Genomic DNA, 23011 nt, shown 5'->3' with positions numbered 1-23011 from the left:
GTATCAGTGCATGTCCAGAGAGAGAACTGGTGTGTGCGTGCATGTCCACGGGAAGAGAGTGTGTGTGTTTGTATGTGTGTGTTAGTGTGTGTGCCCCAGGGGAGAGACTGTGTGTGTGTGTGTACACGTCCACAGGAAGAGATTTTGTGTTTGCATGTGTGTGTTATTGTGTGTGCCCCAGCTGTGTGTGAATTTGTGTGTATAGATGTGTGTGTGTCAGTGCATATCCGGGGAAGAGATTGTGTGTGTGTGTATGTGTGTCAGTGCATATCCCGGGACAGAATGGGTGGGTGCGTGGGCCAGTGAATGCCCAGGGAGAGAGATTTTGTGTCTATATCCAGGGGGAGAGATTGTCAGTGTGTGTGTGTATGTGTATGTGCACGTCCGGGGGAGAGATAGTGTGTGTGTGTGTGCACTTGCACACACATTGTAGCCCCTTCCTCTTTATTTTACATTTGCTTCCTCCCCCCGCCCTTCCCCCAGGCCTTCTCCTACACAAGCTGCTCCGGCTGATGCGCGCCCGGGAGAGCTAGTGAGTAATTCACGCCGCCCCAGTGCCGGACAGTCTGGGGAAGCAGCTCCGGGAACTCCCGCAGAGGAGACGCCCCAGCCGATCTATTTGTCACATTAACCCTCCATCTCCAGGCCCCGACCACCCCCTGCAGCCATCACTAACCCCAGGGTGCCTCCGCCCCTTACTCCCTTCGTGTCGTCATGGCTTAGTGTAAGCGCTGGGGGGATCTTCGGCAGTCTCGCCGGCGCTGGCTGAGATGCAGCATCCCTGAGCCAAGAGGGCCTGAAAGAGAGCGAGGACCACTTTGTTACCACGGCACCGGTCGGTGAAGCTGAAGAGAGGCGGGCTGAAGAGGGGGGAGCAGGGGTGTTTGTGGTGCGGGGGAGAGGCCACCTGGCTCCTTCGCCTGTACATCTTCTCCCCTGCTCAGCCCCTGCACTTGGTGGGACCGTGGACGGTGCAAGATGCTTCCCTTTCTGCCTGCACTTTGGGTGGACGACGCTGAGCGGGGCTCCGGCTGGCGTCTCCCTAGCCTCCCCAAGGCTTCCTCCTCCACGCCCTTCGGCCGACGGGTAAGGGGGGGGTCTCTTGCTGATGGGGGCAGGTTGGCTGCTGGCCCAAAGGCACGCCAAGGGAGGTGGCATGCGTGTGCTTAACAGCAAAGGGGCAGTGGAGCACAGCTTAGCCAGCAAACTTGGTGAAGCAGGGAGGAAAAAGACGGGGAGTTTTCTTGCTGGGGAGGGGAGGTCCTGTTAGACCCCTTCTCTCACCTGCTTTCTACACGCTTTTGTGTGTGCCGCAAACTATCTGCTTCACTTTATTGCCTGTCTGTTAAAAAGTCTCAGAGGGGGAGCTGTGTTAGTCTGTAACTTAAAAACAATGAGTAGTCCTCTAGCACCAAAGGCTGTGTCCAGACTCAGGGGTTTTTTCGGGAAAAGTAGCCTTTTCCCGAAAAAACTTCCCCTGCGTCCAGACTCAAGCCGCGTTCTTTCGAAATTATTTCGAAAGAACGCGGCTTTTCTTTCGATGGCGGTAAACCTCGTTTCACGAGGAAGAACGCCTTCTTTCGAAAGTTCCTCTTTCGAAAGAAGGCGTTCTTCAATGTAAATAGGGCTTCCTCGAAAGAGAGCATCCAGACTCGCTGGGTGCTCTCTTTCGAAAAAGCGGATTGCTCTTTTGAAAGATCCGCCTGCAGTCTAGACGCGATCTTTCGAAAGAGGCTCTTTCGAAAGATGCTTTCGAAAGAGCCTCTTTCGAAAGAAGCCTGCAGTCTAGACATAGCCTTAGAGACTAACAAATTTCTCTCTCTCTCTCTGGAGAGAGAGAGAAATCATGAGCTTTCCTGGGCAAAACCCACTTCCTCAGAAGAGTGAGGCAAAAAGGCAAAAACCACTTTGTCCTGCTACAGCCTCGGAGCTCATTAGCAGAAACAAAGCATAGATAACCTTACAATGCTCATCCATAGGATTCACACTGCAGCACCTACAATATATATATGGACCACAACATTGGTACATATGGTTGTGACAATTTTCTTCCACTATTTGATCTGAGGAAGTGGGTCTGGCCCACGAAAGCTCATCACCTATTAAACCATCTTGTTAGTCTTTAAAGTGCTACATAGTCCTGTTTTTTGTTTCAGCTGCACCAGACTAACATGGCTACATTTCTACCACTATATGGACTCAGGCTTTCATGGTATATATTTCCATACACACACGCACACACACACCCTCTGAAACCTGTCAGAACAAGAGAACAGCGCACTATTCAAACCAAGCCTGCAGAATGCCATTAAATGCAGCAAATTCATGATCCAGTGCCTAAGCAGCTCTGTCCTTAGCCTGACCTGTCTAGGATGGGGTTAATAAGTGACTAAAGAAACGTGGCTCTTAAATTCCAGGTGAAGCAGAGCGGCACCAGGATGTGAGCCTTTGGGGAGCTCTCACACCATGAGTTGCAGCTGCCTGGGAATAAGTGTCCTCAGTTCCCTCAGTTGTTAGTGATTACAAGTGACAGGAGAGAAATGGAACCTGGCCGTTAAACACGCACCGTGAAGAAAAGGAGCTATGCAGGGCGTCCCGTTCAAAGGTACACACTGATTTATTGGGCACATTTATTTAGGCTGGAATTCCTAAAAGGCAGAGTGATTGATGCGATGTGTAGAATTACTCAGTGAAGCAAATGGAATGGGGTCCTTAGGGAATGTGTGTGTGTGTGTGTGTGTGAGCGAGAGAGAGAGAGAGAGAGAGATCTCTGCCTCTCACACATCACAAAGTCACACATCACTCATTCACACACATGACACACAAAACACAGCAGGCTCAAAACACCCATTCTCACGCATTATCCAAAACAGTCAAACAACACCCATCCACACACACACACAACACATATCAGCCACACAATGCACACATTACACATACCTATCTCACAACAACACACATTACATATACACACATATAAAAGTCAATCATGTGCACACACACACACACACCATCTTAGTTTCATAGGTTTTATCCTGCCTGGACTTATCTCCCTCTATTGTTTATTTATTTATCTCTACAATGTCTTCAATGGTGATGTGTCTAAAATACTCAACTTTCTTTTGCATCACATTGTATCATTCTGCCCATAGAGATGGATTCGATGTTGGCAAAGTCCCTTGTGCACTTTGCTAATTGTTTCCCTTATATTTCAATTTCTTCGCCATACCCGGGGGGATAGTCTCAGTCATTTTCTTTTCGACACACACGAGCGAGCATTATTTCTTCTTTTGTCTTCAAACCCTTTTACCATCAAGACATTAATCAACGCAGCAGTAAGCTGACAACTGTTCAAGACATAGTGATGAGCTAACAAGGTCTCTTTTTTTGATTAAGCGAGTCAGGGAAAAATGAAGCCCAATGAAGCATCTTCTTTATTAAATAAACTCGTCCCGCTTCAGATTTGCTCGGAGTAAAAGCTGAGAGATCTTTAATGAACCCAGCTTTTCGGGGGTTAAAGAAGATGCCTGTTCTGGAGCAGCATCTGGCGAGCGTTTGGAACTCAGGGTCAGAGCTAAGCAAATTACAGCTACAAATGAAAGAGGGGTCTTTTCATTTTTAAACCAGCTAGAGGGGCGATGCTTGCCAAAGATGCCCTGTGTATTCCCTTCCCCTTTCGTGCTCTCATCAACAGCTGCTTTTCCAGTTACTATGGTCTATAGAGGAGAATCTATGGTCTATAGAGGAGCTGTGCTACATACAAATTCTGCCTTCTGGTCCTTTTCCAAACACTGTGAAAATCATTTCCCTCCTTAAAGGAGAGAGCTTTCCTCCTACAGCACAGAGCGGAAAGATTCCTACAATGCAGCTGAGACAATTAAAAAGAATCTCTCTTTCAGAACTGATCTATATTGGGGATTCTGTTTTCCCCCTTCCCCAAGGAGTGAGGTCTCAGTAGGTATGAGGGATGCAAGCTTTTCTCTGCTCCCTTTCAAGACCCAAAGCAAAAGGGGCGAAGCACCCAATGAATTTGTTTTCCAAACTTCAAGAAAAAAAGCAGATGGGTCCCAGGGCAGATTCTGCACTCGTGCATCCCCTTTGTGCTGCCCCATTGATGCAAAGGGGATGGAAACAAAAGCCTACTCGCTCTGGAGGCAGAGGGGGCCGTGTCCTGGACTGGAACACCTTCAAAACAGTGTCGCCACTGCCGCCACCCTAGAGCCACCCTGCCCATCCTCCGGGATATTCCCTCTGCACAACCCCCACCAGCCCTAGGGCAGCCGCATTGCTGGCCACCTCCTGCAAGCCTGCCCAGCGGGGGAAAAGCCTCGTGTGTTCTCCCCTCTCGAAGGAGACACCGAGCCCGGAAACAGCCTGGGACGGGATGCTGAGACCGGGGCAGCTGCTCTGCAGGGTCTCTGAGTGGGGACGGGAGCAGCGTCACGGGGACACTGTCCAGTGAGGGAGTGACGCCGGGGGGTCTCTCTGTCCTGAGTCCCTCCGCTCTTCCAAGGGCTACCACCCTCCCCCCATTGCCATGAGACGCTCAGATGGCTGCGCCACTGCCCGGCTCGTCGGCTTCTCCTGGCACAACTGCAGCTGCTGAGCACGTGTCAGGGCTGCTCCGTACACACCTCAGCTGGGGTCACGCACAGGCCGGGCCCCGTCTCCTCCCTCCCTGCCTTCCACGGCTCCGTTGCATGGAAGCCTAACAACTATGTGAGCTCTGCAGCTTCCCTGGGCTAATAGCGAGCCGGGGTCCCTCCTTGTGGGGGAGCAGACGACCATCCACCAAGGCGTCCCCAGTCAGGGCCTCCACATGTAGGCCATACATCATGCCTAACAAGCCAGGCATCTTCTGAGCCTCCCAGACAAGTGCCACGAGGCTAGACTAGTCCCTGCAGTGCCAACAGATTCTTCTAGAGCAGGGAGGGGGAACCTGTTTGGGCCCGGGGATGTATTTCGACACACAATGCACAGTCAACCTGTGGAACTCCTTGCCAGGGGATGTTGTGAAGATCAGAATTATAACGGGGTTAAAAAAAAGCCAATTAATTAATTAATTAAACCCCCAAATCATCACGGAGATGTTCCCTGGCTGAGAAGGATAAAGACGCTCCCCAAATTTCCGTCACACATTGGAGCCTAGTGTCTCGTGGGGCCCGGCCTAGTAGATTTTGTGTGCTCCAGCCCCCACAATGGGGTCGCAGGACGGCTTGAGTGTCAGTGTGGGAGTCCTAATGCTGGGGGGGAAGCTCTGTGCCTCCGGGGCCAGATACACGCAAGGCCGAGGTTCCCCACCCCGTCCTAGGCTACGTCTCCACTATGAGCCTCTTGCGGAAGAGCAAATGCAAATGGAGCGCTCATTTGCATTTGTCGCTTTCTCATTTGCATTTCCTTTTGCGCAAGAGTTTTTGGCACAAGAACCGTTCTTCCTACAAAAATGAGGCAGGAGGTTCGTCGTGTAGACGTAGCCCTAGAGAAACAGCAGCCTCAGCAGCTCTCGGCTCGGTCGGGTGCTGCGTGTGGAATGACTGGGAAGCCACCGTCACTGCCTTTGCCCAGATGAGCCCAGAGTCGTGTACTCTCCTGGGTAAACAATAAAAGGGCATAAGTGACGTCGGTGCCTCGGTTCTGTTTTGTAGCATCTTAGGCACTCGGGCCTAGCCCCTCAAAGGTACCTCGGTGCCCACTACCCATGGAAATCACTGCCCCAGAGCATGAAATGGCCGTTGGGCACGAGCTGGGAGGAGAAAGACATTTCCACTGCACCAACGAGGCACAATCCGGGTAGTCTCCTTTGATGCATGTGGTCTTGGAGAACATCAGAATGGACCAGCCCTGATGGGTTGGATGGACCACTGGCCTATTCGGAGGCAGCCACTCCCCTGCTCCGACATATCCTCAACTATCACATCTCATGCCCCTTGAAGGTGGCAATTTGCTTCTCTCGCCCTCCTGCAGAGTGGCTATTTGGCTTCCTCTATTTTGCAGCCCAACTTGATCCACCAGGCAGATGTGTGAGGGTCGCAGGGGCATGGGACGCTGGAAGGAACTTACAGATCTTCCCTTGTTTTTGTGATCCTGCAATCACCCACTACAGGGATGCCATCAACAAGAGCTGACCCCGCAGCCTGGTCCATCTAGCCCAACAGCAACCAGCGCCAAAGGCATCAAAGGGGATGAACAGGACAGGGACTCATCAAGTGATCCACCCTGAATTGTCCACCGCCAGCTTCTGGCGAACAAAGGCTGGAGACAAGGACCAGAAGGGGAGCCCTGTGACTCTTTCATGCATCTGACCAAATGGGGTTTTACCCACAAAAGCTGATGCCCAAATAAAGCTGTTCGTTTGTAAGGGTTCATCTACACTTGCTCTCTGGTTTGAACTAGGGATGCAAATGTAGGCGACTGAAATTGCTAATGAAGCGGGGATTTAAATATCCCGTGCTCATTAGCATGATCTCGCCGGCACGTTACTCCACTCAACAGCTGTTTCAAAAGTGAAAGTGCGTGCCGGGATGCGTTAGTTCAAACCAAACCCCTTGGTTCGGACTAACATTACTCCTCAAAGCATTAGTTTGAACCAAGGGGTTTGGTTTGAATTAACGCATCCCAGCATGCACTTTCACTTTTGAAACAGCTGTTGAGTGGAGTAATGCACCAGTGAGATCATGCTAATGAGCATGGGATATTTAAATCCCTGTTTCATTAGCAATTTTGATTGCCTATATTTGCATCCCTAATTTGAACTAGGGAGCAAGTGTAGACATACCCTAAGATGCCTAAACAAGATCCTGCTTGTTTTTGAGGCTAGAGATGCTCAGAGCATCAGGTTGCACCAAGCTTGCCCTGCCTACCAGCTATTCATGGACCTACCCTCCTTAAACATACCTTACTCTTTTTTTACCCTTGTTCTTCTCAACACCACTTGGCAAAGAGTTCTAGGGGCTTTCTGTGCTTGGTATGAAGAAGTACCTCCTTTTGCTTGTTTTAACCCAGACACCTCTTGATTCTGTTGGACAACCCCTTGTGCTTGTGTAATGAGAAGTAGTACAAGCCTGGGGACCAACTGGTTTTGTCCAACCTGATCCAACCTGGGACTGGAACCCATGACCCTGTCCTTTCCAGGTGAGTGCCCTATCCCCTAAGCCATGCAGGAACCTGCCCCACCACCTTATCATCAGGGGGCCCCTTATCCCTCCAGCCCTGGGGACGACCGGTTTTGTCCATCCTGTCCTCCACCCCAGCTGTGATTTCATAGACCTCTGTTACATGCCTCCTTTAACCATCTCTGTTCCAAGCTGAGAAGTCCCTGTCTTATTATTCTCTCCCCATATGGAAGCTGTCCCACACCCCTAGTCATTTTATTTGCCCTTCTCTGCCTCTTTTTCCATGCCAAGGTATATTTTTCAAGACGAGGTGACCAGATTTGAACACAGGATGCAAGATGTGGGTATACCATGGATTTAGAGGCTACGTCTACATTGCACGGTTATTTCGGAATAAGCTATTCCAGAATAGTTATTCCGAAATAGCATATTTCAAAATAGCACGTCTACACTTCAAGGAAGCCTCAAAATTAGTCCAAGGCAGGCTTCCCTAGTGTAGACGTGTTATCTCGATTTAGAGCCCCAGGAGGAATAACTTAGAATGTCCCTGGTGAGGGGCTATCATATATATAGTAGCCCAATGTCTGAGAGTCTGTAAGGCTGAAATGCTGGCTGTTCCCTCTGGGCGGCACTGTTGCCTGAAATGCTGGCTGTTCCCTCTGGGCGGCACTGTTGCCTGAAATGCTGGCTGTTCCCTCTGGGCGGCACTGTTGCCTGGAATGCTGGCTGTTCCCACTAGGCAGCGCTGTTGCTGAAATGCTGTCTGTTCCCTCTGGGCGGCACTGTTGCCTGGAATGCTGGCTGTTCCCACTAGGCAGCGCTGTTGCTGAAATGCTGTCTGTTCCCTCTGGGCGGCACTGTTGCCTGAAATGCTGGCTGTTCCCACTAGGCAGCGCTGTTGCTGAAATGCTGGCTGTTCCCTCTGGGCGGCACTGTTGCCTGAAATGCTGGCTGCTCCCTCTGGGTGGCCCGTGCTGCATGGGGAGTGCTGGGCCCAAACAGCCGCTTGCTCCCCCGCGGCGGCCCGGCTGAGCGGTGCAGAAGTCAGCCGAGCACCACAGCGGGAGGCGAAGGGGGACGGGGCAGTGACGTGCGGCATGACAGCAGCTCCAGGCCCCGCCCCCTGGCCGTGAACGTCACCGCCCTGTCCCCCTTCGCCTCCTGCCGTGGCACTCGGCTGACTTCTGCGCCACTCAGCCAGGCCGTCACGTGGGAGCAAGTGGCGCAAGTGACTGTTTGGGCTCCACACGCCCCATGCAGCACGGGGAGTACGGTGCCCATATGGCCATTTGGGCTCCACGGTCCCCCGAGTGAGAGGCAGGAGGGGGAGGAGAAGAGAAAGAGAGAGACAGAGAGAGAGGCAGGAGGCGGAGGAGAGCTGAGAGAAAGAGAGGGGAGACAGTAGTAGGAGGAGGAGAGAGAAAGAGACGGAGCCGGAGCCAGAGACCAGAAGCTCAGGAGAGAAGACCAATGTGGAGGAGAGACCTGAAAACACCTTCTTATGATGGGCTAATTGGCTAGTTTTGAAGTAGCAGAAGTGGAGTGTCCATACACGCCTTATTTCGAAATAGCGTTATTCTTCATGGAATGAGGCTTACAGAAGTCAGAATAAGCCGTCGGCTATTTCAAAATTATTTCAAAGTAATGGAATTGCTGTGTAGACGCGTGCATAGTTATTTTGGAATAACGACCGTTATTCCGGAATAACTTTGCCACGTAGACACAACGGCTACGTCTACCCTGGCATGAATTTCCGAAAATGCTTTTAACGGAAAAGTTTTCTGTTAAAAGCATTTTCGGAAAAGAACATCTAGATTGGCAGGATGCTTTTCCGCAAAAGCACTTTTCCGGAAAAGTGTCCGTGGCCAATCTAGATGCACTTTTCCGCAAAAAAGCCCCGATCGCCATTTTCGGGATCGGGACTTTTTTGCAGAAAACAATACTATGCTGTCTACACTGGCCCTTTCGTGCAAAAGTCTTTTGGAAAAAGACTTTTGCCCGAACGGGAGCAGCATAGTATTTCTGGAAAAGCACTGATGATTTTACAGGAGATCGTCAGTGCTTTTCCGGAAATTCAAGCGGCCAGTGTAGACAGCTGGCAAGTTTTTCCGCAAAATCAGATGATTTTGTGGAAAAACTTGCCAGTCTAGACACAGCCCCCCTGTACAGAGGCAATAGGATATATTCAGTCTTGTTACCGTTCCATTTCCTTAATGCTTCCCAACATTCTGCTTGCGTTTTTTGACTGCCGCTGCACGTTGAGCAGATGTTTGCAGAGAATCCCCCACAGTGACTCTCTCTCGAGTGGGAACAGCTCATTTGGCCCCGTCATTTTATAAGTATAGTTGGGATTGTGTTTCCCACTGCGCTTTGCATTTATCAGCATTGAATTTCACGCACACGGGCAGTCCCCCAGCATTTGAGCTAATGGTTAGCTCCATTAGATGGATCAGTAGTAGGTTGTTATCTTATACAGGGACCTGGCTCGTGGTGGGAGCCCCAATGACTTTGCTAATTACCTGTGCTCTGCATCTAGTTCCACAGGAGCTGCTGTAAAGCCCTTTACATCCATTCCTGCAATGCTGCTTTTGCACCCCTGATTTAGCAGAGCAGCTTGGGGGTGCAGGTATCAGGAGGCCTCCTGCAGCGACGGTGCTCTCGGGAAGCGTGTGCTCTCACCAGCAGTGCTAGAGCCCCACTGCCACAAATCCCCGGTATAAGGACCCAAAAGGTCACTACACTGCTCCTCTTAACTAGGAAAGGCTGGCGCCGCAGCTGAGGTAAATCAGCGCGGACTCATTGAACGGAGCAGGGGCAGGTTTGCAGCCAGGGTAACTCCACTGAAGGCAGGCGAGTAGCACCGATCAAACGAGCTGAAATCTGGCTGAAAAATCAAGGTCTCCAGGGCCCATTCTGTGCTCCGCCTCACCTGGCCCAGCCCAATGGAGCCGGGTGCCTCTGGATAGGCCTCTGACAGCAGTGTCTGTTTTTTCTGGTTTCTAGGAACACGGCAGCCCGAGGACAACTCCTGTGAAGGAATGTGGCTCATCCCATCAGGTGAACTAGCCCCTGGGTCCGGCGTGGATTGAAAATCAGCCGCTGCCGCAGCCCTCTGATTAGCACCCACACTTTCAGCCCTCCAGACCACCCGCCGGCACTCCCCACCTCCTTACTCGAGGACACCGGCGTGTCACTTGCTCCCACGCAGGGGATACCACCGCTGGCTTCTCTGCCGATTCGCATCCGCTGCCGCCGTCCCCCCGGATTCACTCCCCGCTCGATTTTGCCTCCGGCCAAGGCTTTGCAAATGAAAGCAGCTGCCTTCCGGAGGGTCAGCGTAAGAGGAGGGGGTGGGAAGCAGTGGTGCTGGCCGCCCCGAAGATGGAGCCGTTCGCCAGCGGATACCCACCTCTTAGGATCGTGGTCGCATGGTGCTTCATCCTGCTACCCTCAGGTAAGGGGCTTGCGTGAATCAGGAGAATGACAAAGGAGCTCCTTTTGTTCCACTCCCGGTGTTGCTCCCTGAGACCTGGGCCTACGCCAGGCTCTTTAACTTCACGGAGCCTATTTCCCCCGCTGTAAAATGCTTTGAAGATCAACAGCTACTGTTTAAATGCCACCTATGACAAGCTTCCCTGCTGGCTTAGCCGCAGCGTCTTTAGCAATCCAAGTATGAGTGCCCATCCCTTGACCTATAGGTAGGGGTGGCCCATCCATATAGGTGAACGAGGCAGCCGCCTGGGGCACCAAGTTAAATGGGGCGCCAAATGGTGGCTCAATATCGTTGAGGGGTTTGGAGGTGGGGTGCCGATTGTATGGTTCACCTAGGGTGCCAGTTGCTGGCAGAATAGTGATAGAAATGTAGCAAATAATATTTAAATAATCGCGGCTTCATTTAAATTTAAATGGCTGCCGCACTGAGCCGACAAACAGCTGATCAGCTGTTTGTCAGCTCAGCGTGCTAGTCTGGACGCTCCCGCGCCGACCTGAAAACCCTTTATTGACCTCCCCGTTATGCCTCGTAGGATGCGGTTTACCGGAGAGGTCAATAAAGGGCTTTCATGTCAACAGGGGAGCGTCCAGACTGCCCTGATCTGCCGACAAACAGCTGATCGGCAGAGCGGGGCAGCCATTTAAATTTAAATGAAGCCGCGATTATTTAAATCGCTGCTTCATTTCCCTTTGCCGAACAAACAAATCTACATGGCTCCATCGACGGAGCCATGTAGTCTAGACGTACCCTCTGTGTCCTTCCCAGCCCGGCCAGCTGCCCAGGGACAGCGGCTGCCTTTCTCTCCCCAGATGTGTGATTGCTCCGGTTATAAAGCACCACACAGCACTTCCAGTGCAAGCCGGCTTTGTTCTGCAGGTAAAAGCGATACCAAGAGAACACGTGGAAACAAGGAACAACTCACCCTGAGTGCTAAGTTCATCCCTGCCTCCAGCCTCTGCCCCATCCCACAGTGGTATCTATAAAGCTGCTTGTTTCTCTCTTTGCGGCCCTTTTCTTTCCCTTCTTGAGTATGTTTGTCTTGTTTTGTCTTCTGGGACACTGGCCAGGTCTTTGGCCAGGTCTACACGGGGGGGAAAAATCAATGGAAGATGCACAACTCCAGCTATGTGACTTACCCTGAATTTCTGGGGTGCCCTGCAGTGGGAGGTTGATGGGAGAAACACTCCTGTCAACTTGCCTTACTCCTCGTGACAGCAAGGAGTACCGGTGCTGACGGGATGCCCTCAGCATTTGATTTAGCAGGTCTTTACTAGACCTGCTAATCAAACCCCGGGGAGTTGATCGCCAGAGTGTCAATCCTCCAGGAAGTGGATTCTTCGTCTTTAACACCAGCAATCGGAGCCAAACCAGCCCATCTCAACTAACTTCTTTGTTCCCCAAAGGGGCAGTTATTGCCCTCAGAGACACCTGCTAAAAGACTGTCCGAGGGGTGGGCTTGCTTCTAAAATCTCTCTCCAATTAAAGAGAACAAGGGATATGGTTAAAACAGAAGCCTCATTTAATACATCGTATTCCAAATGCTTTAACTGTGTCTCAGGTTCTTTTCTGTAAAAAGTTTAGAGTTTTTAATGGTGTGTTTGCCAGGTCGAGATCTCTGCCTACCAAACCCTGAACCTCATGTAATACTGTTTGTTGTTGGAAGCGAGAGGGTCATGCTAACACTTTTGGCTTTATTAATATTTCATTAGGGGAGGGAGCTCAGTGTGTTCTGACTGACAGCGAACAAGCATGTCCATATGGCTTTTCTTGTCTCCCTTTGGTACAGTGTCCATCCAGGACCGGACTCACACCCATGCCGAGGAGCGCCTCTTCAAGTACCTGTTCACCAGCTACAACAGGTGGTCCCGGCCAGTCTCCAACATCTCTGATGTCGTCATCATCAGATTTGGGCTGTCCATCGCACAGCTGATCGACGTGGTACGTTTGCAAAGCTGGACTCTAATTCTACTTCTAAAACTTTCCACAGAAGGGTGGGGCATTTATACTAGCACCTAGAGTTACAGCAGGCAACTTACGCTCAGCAAGAGCTGCATCAGCCCTCATGTTTCAGGGTCCACATGCATCACTAGCTGGGGTCAGGAAGGAATTCTCCACCAGGGTAGTATATTGCATAAGTAAGGGCTGTAAGAACTTTTATCCTTTCAGCCTTGGGGCTGGTTCCTTTTCCGTGCTCTGCCATAGACCCACTGTGTGACTTTGGGCAACTCAGTTTACTGCTTTGTACTTCCTTCCCAGCTGTAGAACGTTGGGTGTAAACTCTTTGGCTATGTCTAGATTGGCATGATTTTCCGGAAATGCTTTTAACGGAAAAGTTTTCCGTTAAAAGCATTTTCGGAAAAGAACATCTAGATTGGCACGGACGCTTTTCCGCAAAAGCGCCTGTTATATGTCATATGTATGACTGTTATTAGGGGGTCCACAAAATTCTTTTGAGTTTAAAAGGGTTCCGTGGCCAAAAAAATTGGGGAACACTGCTCTGTGTAATATATGGAGATATACCATCTCAAAGAGCTGGAAGGGACCTTGAGAAGTCATTGAGTCCAGTCCCCTGCCCTAACAGCAGGACCAAACACCATCCCTGACAGATTCGCCCCAGCTCCCTAAACAGCCTCCTCAAGGATTAAACTCACAACCCTGGGTTTAGAAGACCAATGCTCAAACCATTAACCACCCAGACCAATATTTACTAATAACAAAGTCTTTAGAATTGGCCAGAGCTGGCGACACAAAACTGTGTTCACTGCAACGATCCCTCTGCTCTACTCGGCCTGTAATTTCTCTCCAGCGCTTTTGGGAGACCAAGATAAATGAGCTCAGCCAGAAGTTGGCTGACCCAAGATCAAGTCAGAGCCAGGCCACCATGAGCATTTTAAATGTAACAGCAATTAACATCAAGGGACCGAGTGTTGGCTTTGGTCTGTAAAAGGAGTCTCGAGAGAACCTGGTGACAGAGATAAAATACATTGGGATGGGTTTTACTGAGTATCATTCATTCCACCTTCAAGATCTCAGTTCTCAACCATCTCATGCCAACCATGGCTTATTATGACTGATTAAGTGTTCACAGGATGGGAGATGGTACATTGTTAGCCCCTGGGCATGCAACATGGGTCATTATCTTCCACTTAACTGAACTGTGCCTGTGGTTCCAGCTGGCTGCAGTATTCTTCTCTACTTCCTGTCCTAAACTGTTGTCCAGTGTTTTTCAGCTGTTGCAGAGGTGGAATAGAAAGCAATTCCCATATATTTAGATTAATACAGTTGTCAGGCCAGAAGGGTCACCGTGATCATCTTTTCTGCCCTCCAAAACACAGGCCCCGAAGAAGTCCCCAGCCAAATCTGTAGGTCAGTAGAAAGCAAGCTGCAAAGAGGATCTCCCAAAACTGGGTGACCGGGCAACTGAAATTCACTGCTAACAAAAGCAAAGTAATGGACATTGGAAAACATAATCCCAACTGTGCACACACAGTGCTGGAATCTCAATGAGCTGTTACCACGTAAGAAAGATCTTGGGAGTTTTTTTGGTAATTTTCTGAAAACATACACTCAATGTGCAGCAGCAGTCAAAAAAGCAAACAGTATAGGAATGGTATAGATAATAAGATAGAAAATATCATGTTGCCACTGTATACATTTGTGGAATGCCCACATCTTGAATACTGTGTGCAGATGTGGTCACCCCATCTCAAAAAAGATTAGAAGTGGAAAAGTTTCAGAAGAGGGTAACAAAAATGCTTAGGGGGTATGAAACAGCTTCCACATGAGGAAAGATTAATAAGAGGGGGAGTTTTCAGCTTAGAAAAAGAGACAACTAAGGGGGGGATATAACAGAAGACTGTAAAATCATGAGTGGTTTGGAGAAAGTTAATAAGTGTTATTTTTTACTTCTCATAACATAAGAAGACGGGATCACCCAATTAAAGTAATAGAAAGCAGCTTGAAAGCAAATGAAAGGACGTATTTCATCACACAATGCACAGTCAACCTGTGGAACTCCTTGCCAGGGGATGTTGTGAAGATCAGAATTATAATGGGGTTCAAAAAAGAGCTAGATAAGTTCATGGAGGATAGGTCCATCAATGGCTGTTTGGGCACGGAGGCAACCCCACGCTCTGAGTGTCCTAACCCTCTCGTTGCCAGATGCTGGGACTGGCCAATGGTCGATAATTGCCCTGTTCTATTTATTCTCTCTGAAGCACCTGGCATTGGCCACTGTTGGAAGCCAGGATACTGGGCTAGATGGTCCATTGGTGTGACCCAATATGGCTGTTCTTATGTAATGCCCATACTTTGTCATTACTAATGGCACGCCGTTGCCACCTAGTGACCATGTAGCAAAAGGAGATAAAATCTCTCCATAGCTGGCACTGGTTCCTCCCAGTAGCCGGGCTCTGGAGGAGGATGGGAAGGGTAGGGGAGCAGCTGGTCTTGCACCGAACTGGCCCAGAAAAAGCAGCTGGTTGCAGGTCTGGTGTTGGTTTTCTCTGTTAGGATCAAACAAACGTTCCTCCTCTCTCCTGTCTCCCCTCCCCACCGTGCCCCTAACAGGATGAGAAGAACCAAATGATGACCACAAACGTCTGGCTGAAACAGGTGAGGGATGTTTTCCCAGCTGGGTACTGAAGGAAGAGGTGGGTTTCCCAGGTGACGAGGGACTCTCTGGGGATTTAGGAGTTTGGTTCAGGGAAGTCCAGACCAGCCTGGTAAGTCTAGTCTAGCCATCCCACTTGCTGGATTTCAGTTTGTGCCTTCTGATCTGGGGGAAACCCAAGAGCCACGATGTCCCAGGGGCTTGGCAGAGGGGGCTTTGCCCATGCAGACACAGTTGAAATCCAGCCCATGTGAGAACTGGATGCTCAGATGCACTGGTAGGTCTTAGGCCAGGGTGCCGGGAACAGGCACCGAGTGACCCCCAGTGATAGAGGCTCTGCCTGGGCAGAATTTACAGCATATGGATGGGACTGTCCATCGGGTGCTGATGACAGTACAGCCTCCACTCTACCTAACCTATACAGAGGGACCTGCACTTGGCTGGACTGCAGCCTGGGCCCTGTCAGCGGCACTGAATTGCCCCCCGGTGCCCAGACGCCGTGGGGATGGGCACATTGTCAGTGAGCCTGCTAGCAATGAAGACTCATTTGAAAAGAGAAATCGGTGCAGGAGGAACCTCTTTAAATCGAGCAATGACCCAGGGCCCCATGTGGGAGGGGCCCATGCTTCTGGTACTACACATCCCACGGTGAGCTTGTTGCAGGAGGACACTGTTCATCTTGCAGCCATGGTGGCCCTGCTCCCATGGAAGGCTGGATCCCCAGCTCTCTCTGGGCAGCAGGCCCATCTCAGCCGTTCTCGTTCTTTCCACCCCCAGGAATGGAGTGACTACAAGCTGCGCTGGAACCCGGCGGACTTTGATAACGTCACCTCCATCCGGGTGCCCTCCGAGATGATCTGGATTCCTGACATTGTGCTGTACAACAAGTAGGTGGCGCCGCTGTGCAGGCTTGGCCAGGTACAGAGCTTGGGGGTGGAGAGGGAGTCCAGGGGTCACGCCGGGCAGTACAGGACTGCCAGCAGTCCATGCCACACCTGACACCTCCAGGCCGGGCCTCACCGAGACCCCCGGTCCTGATCCCACTGGTGGCTGCACCGATGCAAATCAGGAGTCACTGCACTCAAGTCAGTGGGTTTACACCAATGTAACTAGGAGCAGAATCAGGTGTGAGGCAGCAGAGAACCAGAGTGAACCGGGGGGGAGGAGGGGGTTTCCAGTAGCCTGAGCCACAGATCCCCTTCCCACGCATTACAGCCCAGGCCTCCATGCGATTGCCACCAGGCAGGGCCCCACGCTTCACTACAGCCTGTTCCTGCTCCCGCTTCCAGTTGCAACTGGTGACTTGCTGCCACCTCCTGGTGTGTCTTGGTGACTGAAGGAAATTCTTGACCCAGCTTTAGTAAGCATCACGGAGCGACCGGGGGACTCCTGCTGGAGATGAGTTCCTGGGTTTCAAACCTGCCCCAAGTCGTTTCATGACCGGCTGCCTTGACAGCCTGGATTTTCCTCGCCCTCTGGGACCTAGGCCTGGCCATGGGGTTCCAGATGGTTCCCAGCTGCGCTCGGTTGCAGGGACATCTCGGCCCACCCCCAGGTCTGATCTCCTGCACTGGGGCAGCCCCACGGACTTCTGCCAGGTCTGTCCAGCCAGACATGCTTGTCACCACAGAAGCTGGGCTCTTGCCGTGGGGCTGCGTTGGGTCACTGGGCCCCTCTGTGTCTCCCTTCATCATACATCGGAGCTCTTCCCAAGGACACGGTCCCCCCACTTCACCGATGGGGAAACAGACCCAGAAGAGTTAGGAGTGAAATTCCCCCCAGTGCAAAGGGTCAGACACTGCTAAGATACCTAAGTGGGGCATTGCGATGGCTGTCCTCATAAGAGTGGCCATACTGGGTCAGACCAAAGGGCCATCTAGCCCAGTGTCCTATCTGCCGACAGTGGCCAATACCAAGTGCCCCACAAGGAGGATCATAACAGGGAATCGTCACGTGATCCCTTTCCTGTTACCCATTCCCAGCCTCTGACAGACAAGAGGCTAGGGACGCTATTTCTGCCCATCCTGGCTAATAAGTATTGCTGGACCTATCCTCCATGAATGTATTAGTTCTTTTTTGAACCCTGTTAAAGTCCTGGTCTTCATAACATCCTCTGGCAAGGAGTTCCACAGGTTGACCGTGCTCTGCATGAAGAAAAACTTCCTTTTGTTTGTTTTAAAGCTGCTACCTATTAATTTCATTTGGTGACCTCTAGTTCTTATGTTATGGGAACAGGTAAATAACTTTTCCTTATTCACTTTTTCCACACCCGTCCTGATTTTATAGACCTTTATCATATTCCTCCTTAGTCTACTCTTTTCTAAGCTGAATAGTCTCCGTCTTTTTAATCTCTCGTCATATGGCACCCGTGCCATACCCCTCATGACATGGGATGGGGTGATTTGCACCGGGGATATGTAGCAGGGCCAGGCACTTAAACGGAGAGCTTTTGAAGCCCAGAGCTAATCTAATCACAAGCTTTCTCCCCCACCCCTGGTTGGTTTGGCCTGGCCTCTCCTTTCCCCCCACTTTCTCCAAGCTCTGACCCCTGCTCCTCTGTCCTCCAGCGCCGACGGGGAGTTCGCAGTGACTCACATGACCAAAGCCCACCTCTTCTCCAACGGCAAGGTGAAGTGGGTGCCGCCGGCCATCTACAAGAGCTCGTGCAGCATCGACGTGACCTTCTTCCCCTTCGACCAGCAGAACTGTAAGATGAAGTTTGGTTCGTGGACGTACGACAAGGCCAAGATCGACCTGGAGAGCATGGAGCGCGACGTGGACCTGAAGGACTACTGGGAGAGCGGGGAGTGGGCCATTATCACCGCCGTGGGCACCTACAACACCAAGAAGTACGACTGCTGCACGGAGATCTACCCTGACATCACCTACTACTTCGTCATCCGGCGCCTGCCCCTCTTCTACACCATCAACCTCATCATCCCCTGCCTGCTCATCTCCTGCCTGACCGTGCTGGTCTTCTACCTGCCCTCCGACTGCGGGGAGAAGATCACCCTCTGCATCTCCGTGCTGCTCTCCCTCACCGTCTTCCTGCTGCTCATCACCGAGATCATCCCGTCCACCTCGCTGGTCATCCCCCTGATCGGTGAGTATCTGCTCTTCACCATGATCTTCGTCACCCTCTCCATCGTCATCACCGTCTTCGTCCTCAACGTCCACCACCGCTCGCCCAGCACCCACAAGATGCCCCGCTGGGTGCGCTCCGTCTTCCTGCACGTCATCCCCCGCTGGCTCTTCATGAGGAGGCCTCCGGGGCTAGCCCCCGGGGAGGAGCCCACGGGGCAGTACGACCCGCCGGGTATCAGACTCAGCGCCTCCTGGGGCTGGCCGAGCACAGACATCGATGACACGTGGGAGGAGGAGGAGGAGGAGGAAGAGGAAAGGAGACACCCTGGACACGTGACCCTCCAGACAGGCACCCACAAACACAGTGTCCAGTGCCGCTCCAGCTGTAGCCACCACCTGGGCAGGGGGCTGGGGGCCCGGGCGCGTCGGCCGCCGGCCAACGAGGACAGCTTGGTGTTGGAGCCTGGCCTGCTACTGTGCCCCAGGATCCTGAAGGCCTTGGAGGGGGTGCAGTACATCGCTGACCACCTGCGAGCCGAGGACGCTGATTTCTCGGTGAGGCGCGTGCGGGCAGTCAGTGATAGACCACGGGGGGCTGGCTTTCCTCCTACCACCACAGTGGGGCCCAGGGTGGGGGGAGGCCTGGCGCTCAGGCAGGATGAAGGGGGCTTTGATTCCACTCATTGCCCCTGCCCCGCCGGCGTTACAATCACCTCCAGTCATTTGTGGCTGTTCGGTGAGTTCTTGGCTGGGTGTCTCATTGCCAGAGATCAGGGGAGAGCTAGGAAGAGGTAATCAAGTAGTCCTAGGCCCGCGATTGGCTGGCAAGAGAGGCCTGTGCAGTAAAGGAGCCAGTTGGTTGGTCAAATGAAATGAGGCCAAATTTATTCACCGGAGGCCTGAATACCGGGGTCCGGACAAGCATCGGCACACAGCTGCAGATCAGAGCCACGGGATCGCGGCGTGAGGGCCTGTTGGGCATCAGTGGGCCCGGAGAGACTGAATTAACAGACGCCCTTGCTCAGCTCTGCAGCGAGGGACCCGGTGCAACTGGCCTGGGTCTTCTCAGCACTGGATTAAAGCTCCACGTGGCCTGTTTAGACCAATGCTGCCAGGCCTCAGTCGTTGCTCCGGCATTTCCAGCCAGCTGGGCAGGTGTAAGGTTTGGTGACCCCCTCAGAGCAGGTTTTATTTGCCCCCGAACAGTGGCTTTAAGAGGGGAGTATTGTCTCAGCTCTGGCTCTGTTCTCACACAGCCTCCCTTCCGCCCATGCTGCAGACCCTCTATCCGTGGGGTATTTAGCCTCTCCTAAGATGGGGGAGGTTGTTAGTATCTTTTACCCCAGAGCAAGACACCCAGGCAAGAGTGTGGGGCAGCATCTTTACCCCAGAGCAGGACATCCAGCCCAGAATGTTTGGGGCAGCATCTTTTACCTCAGATTTGTGAGTTCTCAGACCACAAAGTCCTTTACTGGGTCCTTTCTTGCTCCCTCCACCCCATCCTGCCATTAACAGTTGGGCTACGCCTAGACTGGCATAATTTTCCGCAAATGCTTTTAACGGAAAAGTTTTTCCGTTAAAAGCATTTGTGGAAAAGAGCGTCTAGATTGGCATGGACACTTTTGCGGAAAAGCGTCCGTGCCAATCTAGACGCGGTTTTGCGCAAGAAAGCCCCGATCGCCATTTTCGCCATTGGGGCTTTTTTGCACAAAACGGTTCTCAGCTGTCTACACTGGCCCTCTTGTGCAAAAGCATTTGTGCAAGAGGGCTTTTTCCCGAACAGGAGAGTCAGTGTATTTGCGGAAGAACACTGACAATCTCACATGAGATCATCAGTGTTCTTGTGCAAATGCAAAGTGGCCAGTGTAGACAACTGGCAAGTTTTTCCGCAAAATCATCTGCTTTTGCGGAAAAACTTGCCAGCTGTCTACACTGGCCGCTTGAATTTCCGCAAGAACACTGACGATCTCATGTAAGATCATCAGTGTTCTTGCGGAAATACTATGCTGCTCCCATTCGGGCAAAAGCCCTCTTGCGCAAATCATTTGCGCAAGAGAACCAGTGTAGACAGCACAGTACTGTTTTGCACAAAAAAGCCCCGATGGCTAAAATGGCGATCGGGGCTTTTTTGCGCAAAAGCGCGTCTAGATTGGCCACGGACACTTTTCCGCAAAAAGTGATTTTGTGGAAAAGCGTCCGTGCCAATCTAGATGCTCTTTTCTGAAAATGCTTTTAACGGAAAAGTTTTCCGTTAAAAGCATTTCCGGAAAATCATGCCAGTGTAGACGTAGCCTTGTGGAAAAACTTGCCAGTCTAGATGCAGCCATGCTGTCCTCAGAGGTGCATCTGTGTAAGCTCACCTCCCACCCCTTGCTCACTTGGCTGTCCAGACTCACTCTGCAGTCACCCTGCTCCACTGTCCTGCTCTCCCTTGGGGTCACAACACTTAACACTGCTGTCAGCAATATCAGCTACTGACGATACAGCCTCACTGCTAATGCACCCTGAACCATTTCTTATCTCAGAGATTTTCAAGGGAGCCTTTACCAGCACTGTTATAACACAATAAGCAGAGAAAGGATGTGGCAGGGTCTAGGACTTTGGGCAAACCCTACACCACTAGGTACAAATACTTATCCCTTATTCCCTCTCTCTCTCAACTCACTGGGCTTTAGCACCTCTGTCCCCTGCCTAGTAAGTGCTGTTTAGCTGATGGGGAGTCCCTCAGTTGTGATATGCCAGGCACAGCTGTTGCCCTGGATTCACACAACAAGGATAACAACCCATTAATACCTCTGCCCTAATAACAAAGTGACTGTTGATCCAACACAGACAAGAGCAATCATCTCAGCAAATCAGTCCCAGCATGCCATGCGCCTAGGCCAGGTGGGTGTGACCATGCAAACAAGGGCAGCTCCTGGTCTTCTTCTATAGCTTACCACTAGATGTCAGGGGAGAGCTCATTTTGAGACCCTACTTAAATAACGTTTCAATAGACCTGAACCAGAATTGGGTTGCTTTGGGGCTTTTTGGTTTGTTTGTGGAAAATTTTGAGATTTTATTCAACGTGTTTTCATGATTTGAAATGGAAAAAAATTCCAAACTCTCCAAACGTCTTATGGGATGGAAAGACCCCTTTCCTACCCACCCCTGCTCCCGAGTTCTGCCGCAGGCCACGTCCACACAGACAACCTTTCTCTCACAACACAACAGCCTCTCCTCCAGGTTGCTGGGCCCTTGTGACCCCTGCTGCTCTCGTGTCCCCTCCACCCCCCACTCCTCACCATGACTCTTGTCTGCTTGCAGGTGAAGGAGGACTGGAAGTACGTTGCTATGGTGATAGACCGGATATTCCTCTGGATGTTTATCATCGTCTGTTTGCTGGGGACCATCGGCCTCTTCCTCCCTCCCTTCTTGGCTGGGATGATATAGGGTCTGTGCCCTGCGCTGCTCCCAGATCTGCACCCAGGTCTGGGGAGGGGCAAACTAGCCGACCTTGACGGCTGGCTCTGTGGACCCCCTTGGACTTGTCCACATTGGAGGAACGTTGTCAATCCACGGCCCCATTTGGACTCCAGCTTCTCTCGGTGAACCCCAGCACCGCGCCAGTTCTGATGCCGCACGTCAGCGCCAGCCATGTAGATGCGCACCCGCATCCGGTTTGTGCCAATAAGTGACCAGTGCAAGAAGGGGGGAACCAGGGGAACCTTGCAGTGAAATCCCATCATGATTTCTACTTGAAGAGCGGAAACTGCTTAACACTAAGCAGATCCGACTGGAAACACTCTGGGAGCTCTCTGTTTGAAATTAACGTGCCCGTAGCTACCCTGCCAGAGGGCAGATGTGTCCCCTGCTGTTGGAACTTTGCTCACACTGATTTGGCGACAAGGGTCCATCTCATACTATTTCTCGTAGCCATAGTCACTGAGTAGAATTTATCCCCAGGTCCAAATATAATCCAATGGGTAAGGGGTGTTAGTGGCCCGTCTGTACCCTGCAGCTGGGAAACCATAGATATCACAGCTCATGCTTTTCATTAGGGAGCTCCCCAGACCAATCCCTGGGCAGCCATGGCATAAGCATCCAGGAGTTAATTGGGTGATTGGCACCTGGGTCACTCTAGCTAGTCACCATTTTCAGCTGCCTTCTGCCCAGAGCACCCTTGGCAAAGAAGAGCTGGTTGAAAGCTTTCCCGCCCCCCCCCCCCCCCCGCTTCCCCGCCAAGCAAGCAAACTTTTTCCTTCAAGATTCAAAATTTGTTGCCGAAACTAATCACAGACGTTTTTTTGTTCTCACCTCAAAAACGTGTTTATTTCAGGTCCCCGCCATCTTTCCCACATCCATTTTCTCAGGAGAAGGGAAAAAATAAAAACGTAAAGTTTTCCATTAAAATCTTCCCACCGATTTTTCATTTGGATTCATTTCGTCAACAAATCCAGGGAAAATTTCCAAGCAAAGTGAACAAGTTAAATGTTCAAGTTTCTCCGTAGTAAATACGCCCCGTTTTCAACCAGCCTTACTGAGGACAAACTCAACAGGCTTTATGGCCATCTTCCAGATGGAGGAAACTGAGGCACAGAGAGAAGGTGGCAATTCACTGGAAGTCTCCTGCCAGTGCAAGGATACACACACATGTTTTTAATGGCCCAGACTAGCACTCCAAACACGTAGCATCAGAGCTGAGCCAAGAACCCAGGCATCCGGGTTCCT

The 23011-nt window shown here is 51.4% G+C and overlaps 1 protein-coding gene across 2 annotated transcripts; it reads left to right on the top strand.

Moving 5' to 3' along the window:
• Positions 1–755: 755 nt before the first annotated feature.
• Positions 756–22040, top strand: CHRNA2 (cholinergic receptor nicotinic alpha 2 subunit). 2 transcript variants are annotated; one of them, XM_075923323.1, is made up of 8 exons: positions 756–1086; positions 2418–2605; positions 10116–10566; positions 12392–12543; positions 15175–15219; positions 15995–16104; positions 17785–18856; positions 21608–22040. In XM_075923323.1, exons 3-8 carry the CDS (start codon positions 10494–10496, stop codon positions 21731–21733), a joined length of 1578 nt encoding a protein of 525 aa, XP_075779438.1. In that variant the 5' UTR covers positions 756–1086; positions 2418–2605; positions 10116–10493; the 3' UTR covers positions 21734–22040. The 2 variants fall into 2 exon arrangements, with proteins under 2 accessions (XP_075779438.1, XP_006116805.2); XM_006116743.4 differs by lacking the exon at positions 2418–2605.
• Positions 22041–23011: the final 971 nt, after the last annotated feature.

The sequence above is a fragment of the Pelodiscus sinensis genome, chromosome 3, assembly GCF_049634645.1.
Source record: "Pelodiscus sinensis isolate JC-2024 chromosome 3, ASM4963464v1, whole genome shotgun sequence".
NCBI classification, from domain to species: Eukaryota; Metazoa; Chordata; order Testudines; family Trionychidae; genus Pelodiscus; species Pelodiscus sinensis.
The sequence above is the reverse complement of the archived record's forward strand: the minus strand, read 5'-3'. Positions and strand labels throughout refer to the sequence as shown.

Coding starts and splice junctions, on each gene's coding strand:
- CHRNA2 (XM_006116743.4), top strand. CDS start 10,494: ATGGAGCCGTTCGCCAGCGGATACCCACCTCTTAGGATCGTGGTCGCA. Junction 12,544..15,174: donor TCGCACAGCTGATCGACGTG/GTACGTTTGCAA, acceptor TGCCCCTAACAG/GATGAGAAGAACCAAATGAT. Junction 15,220..15,994: donor CAAACGTCTGGCTGAAACAG/GTGAGGGATGTT, acceptor TTCCACCCCCAG/GAATGGAGTGACTACAAGCT.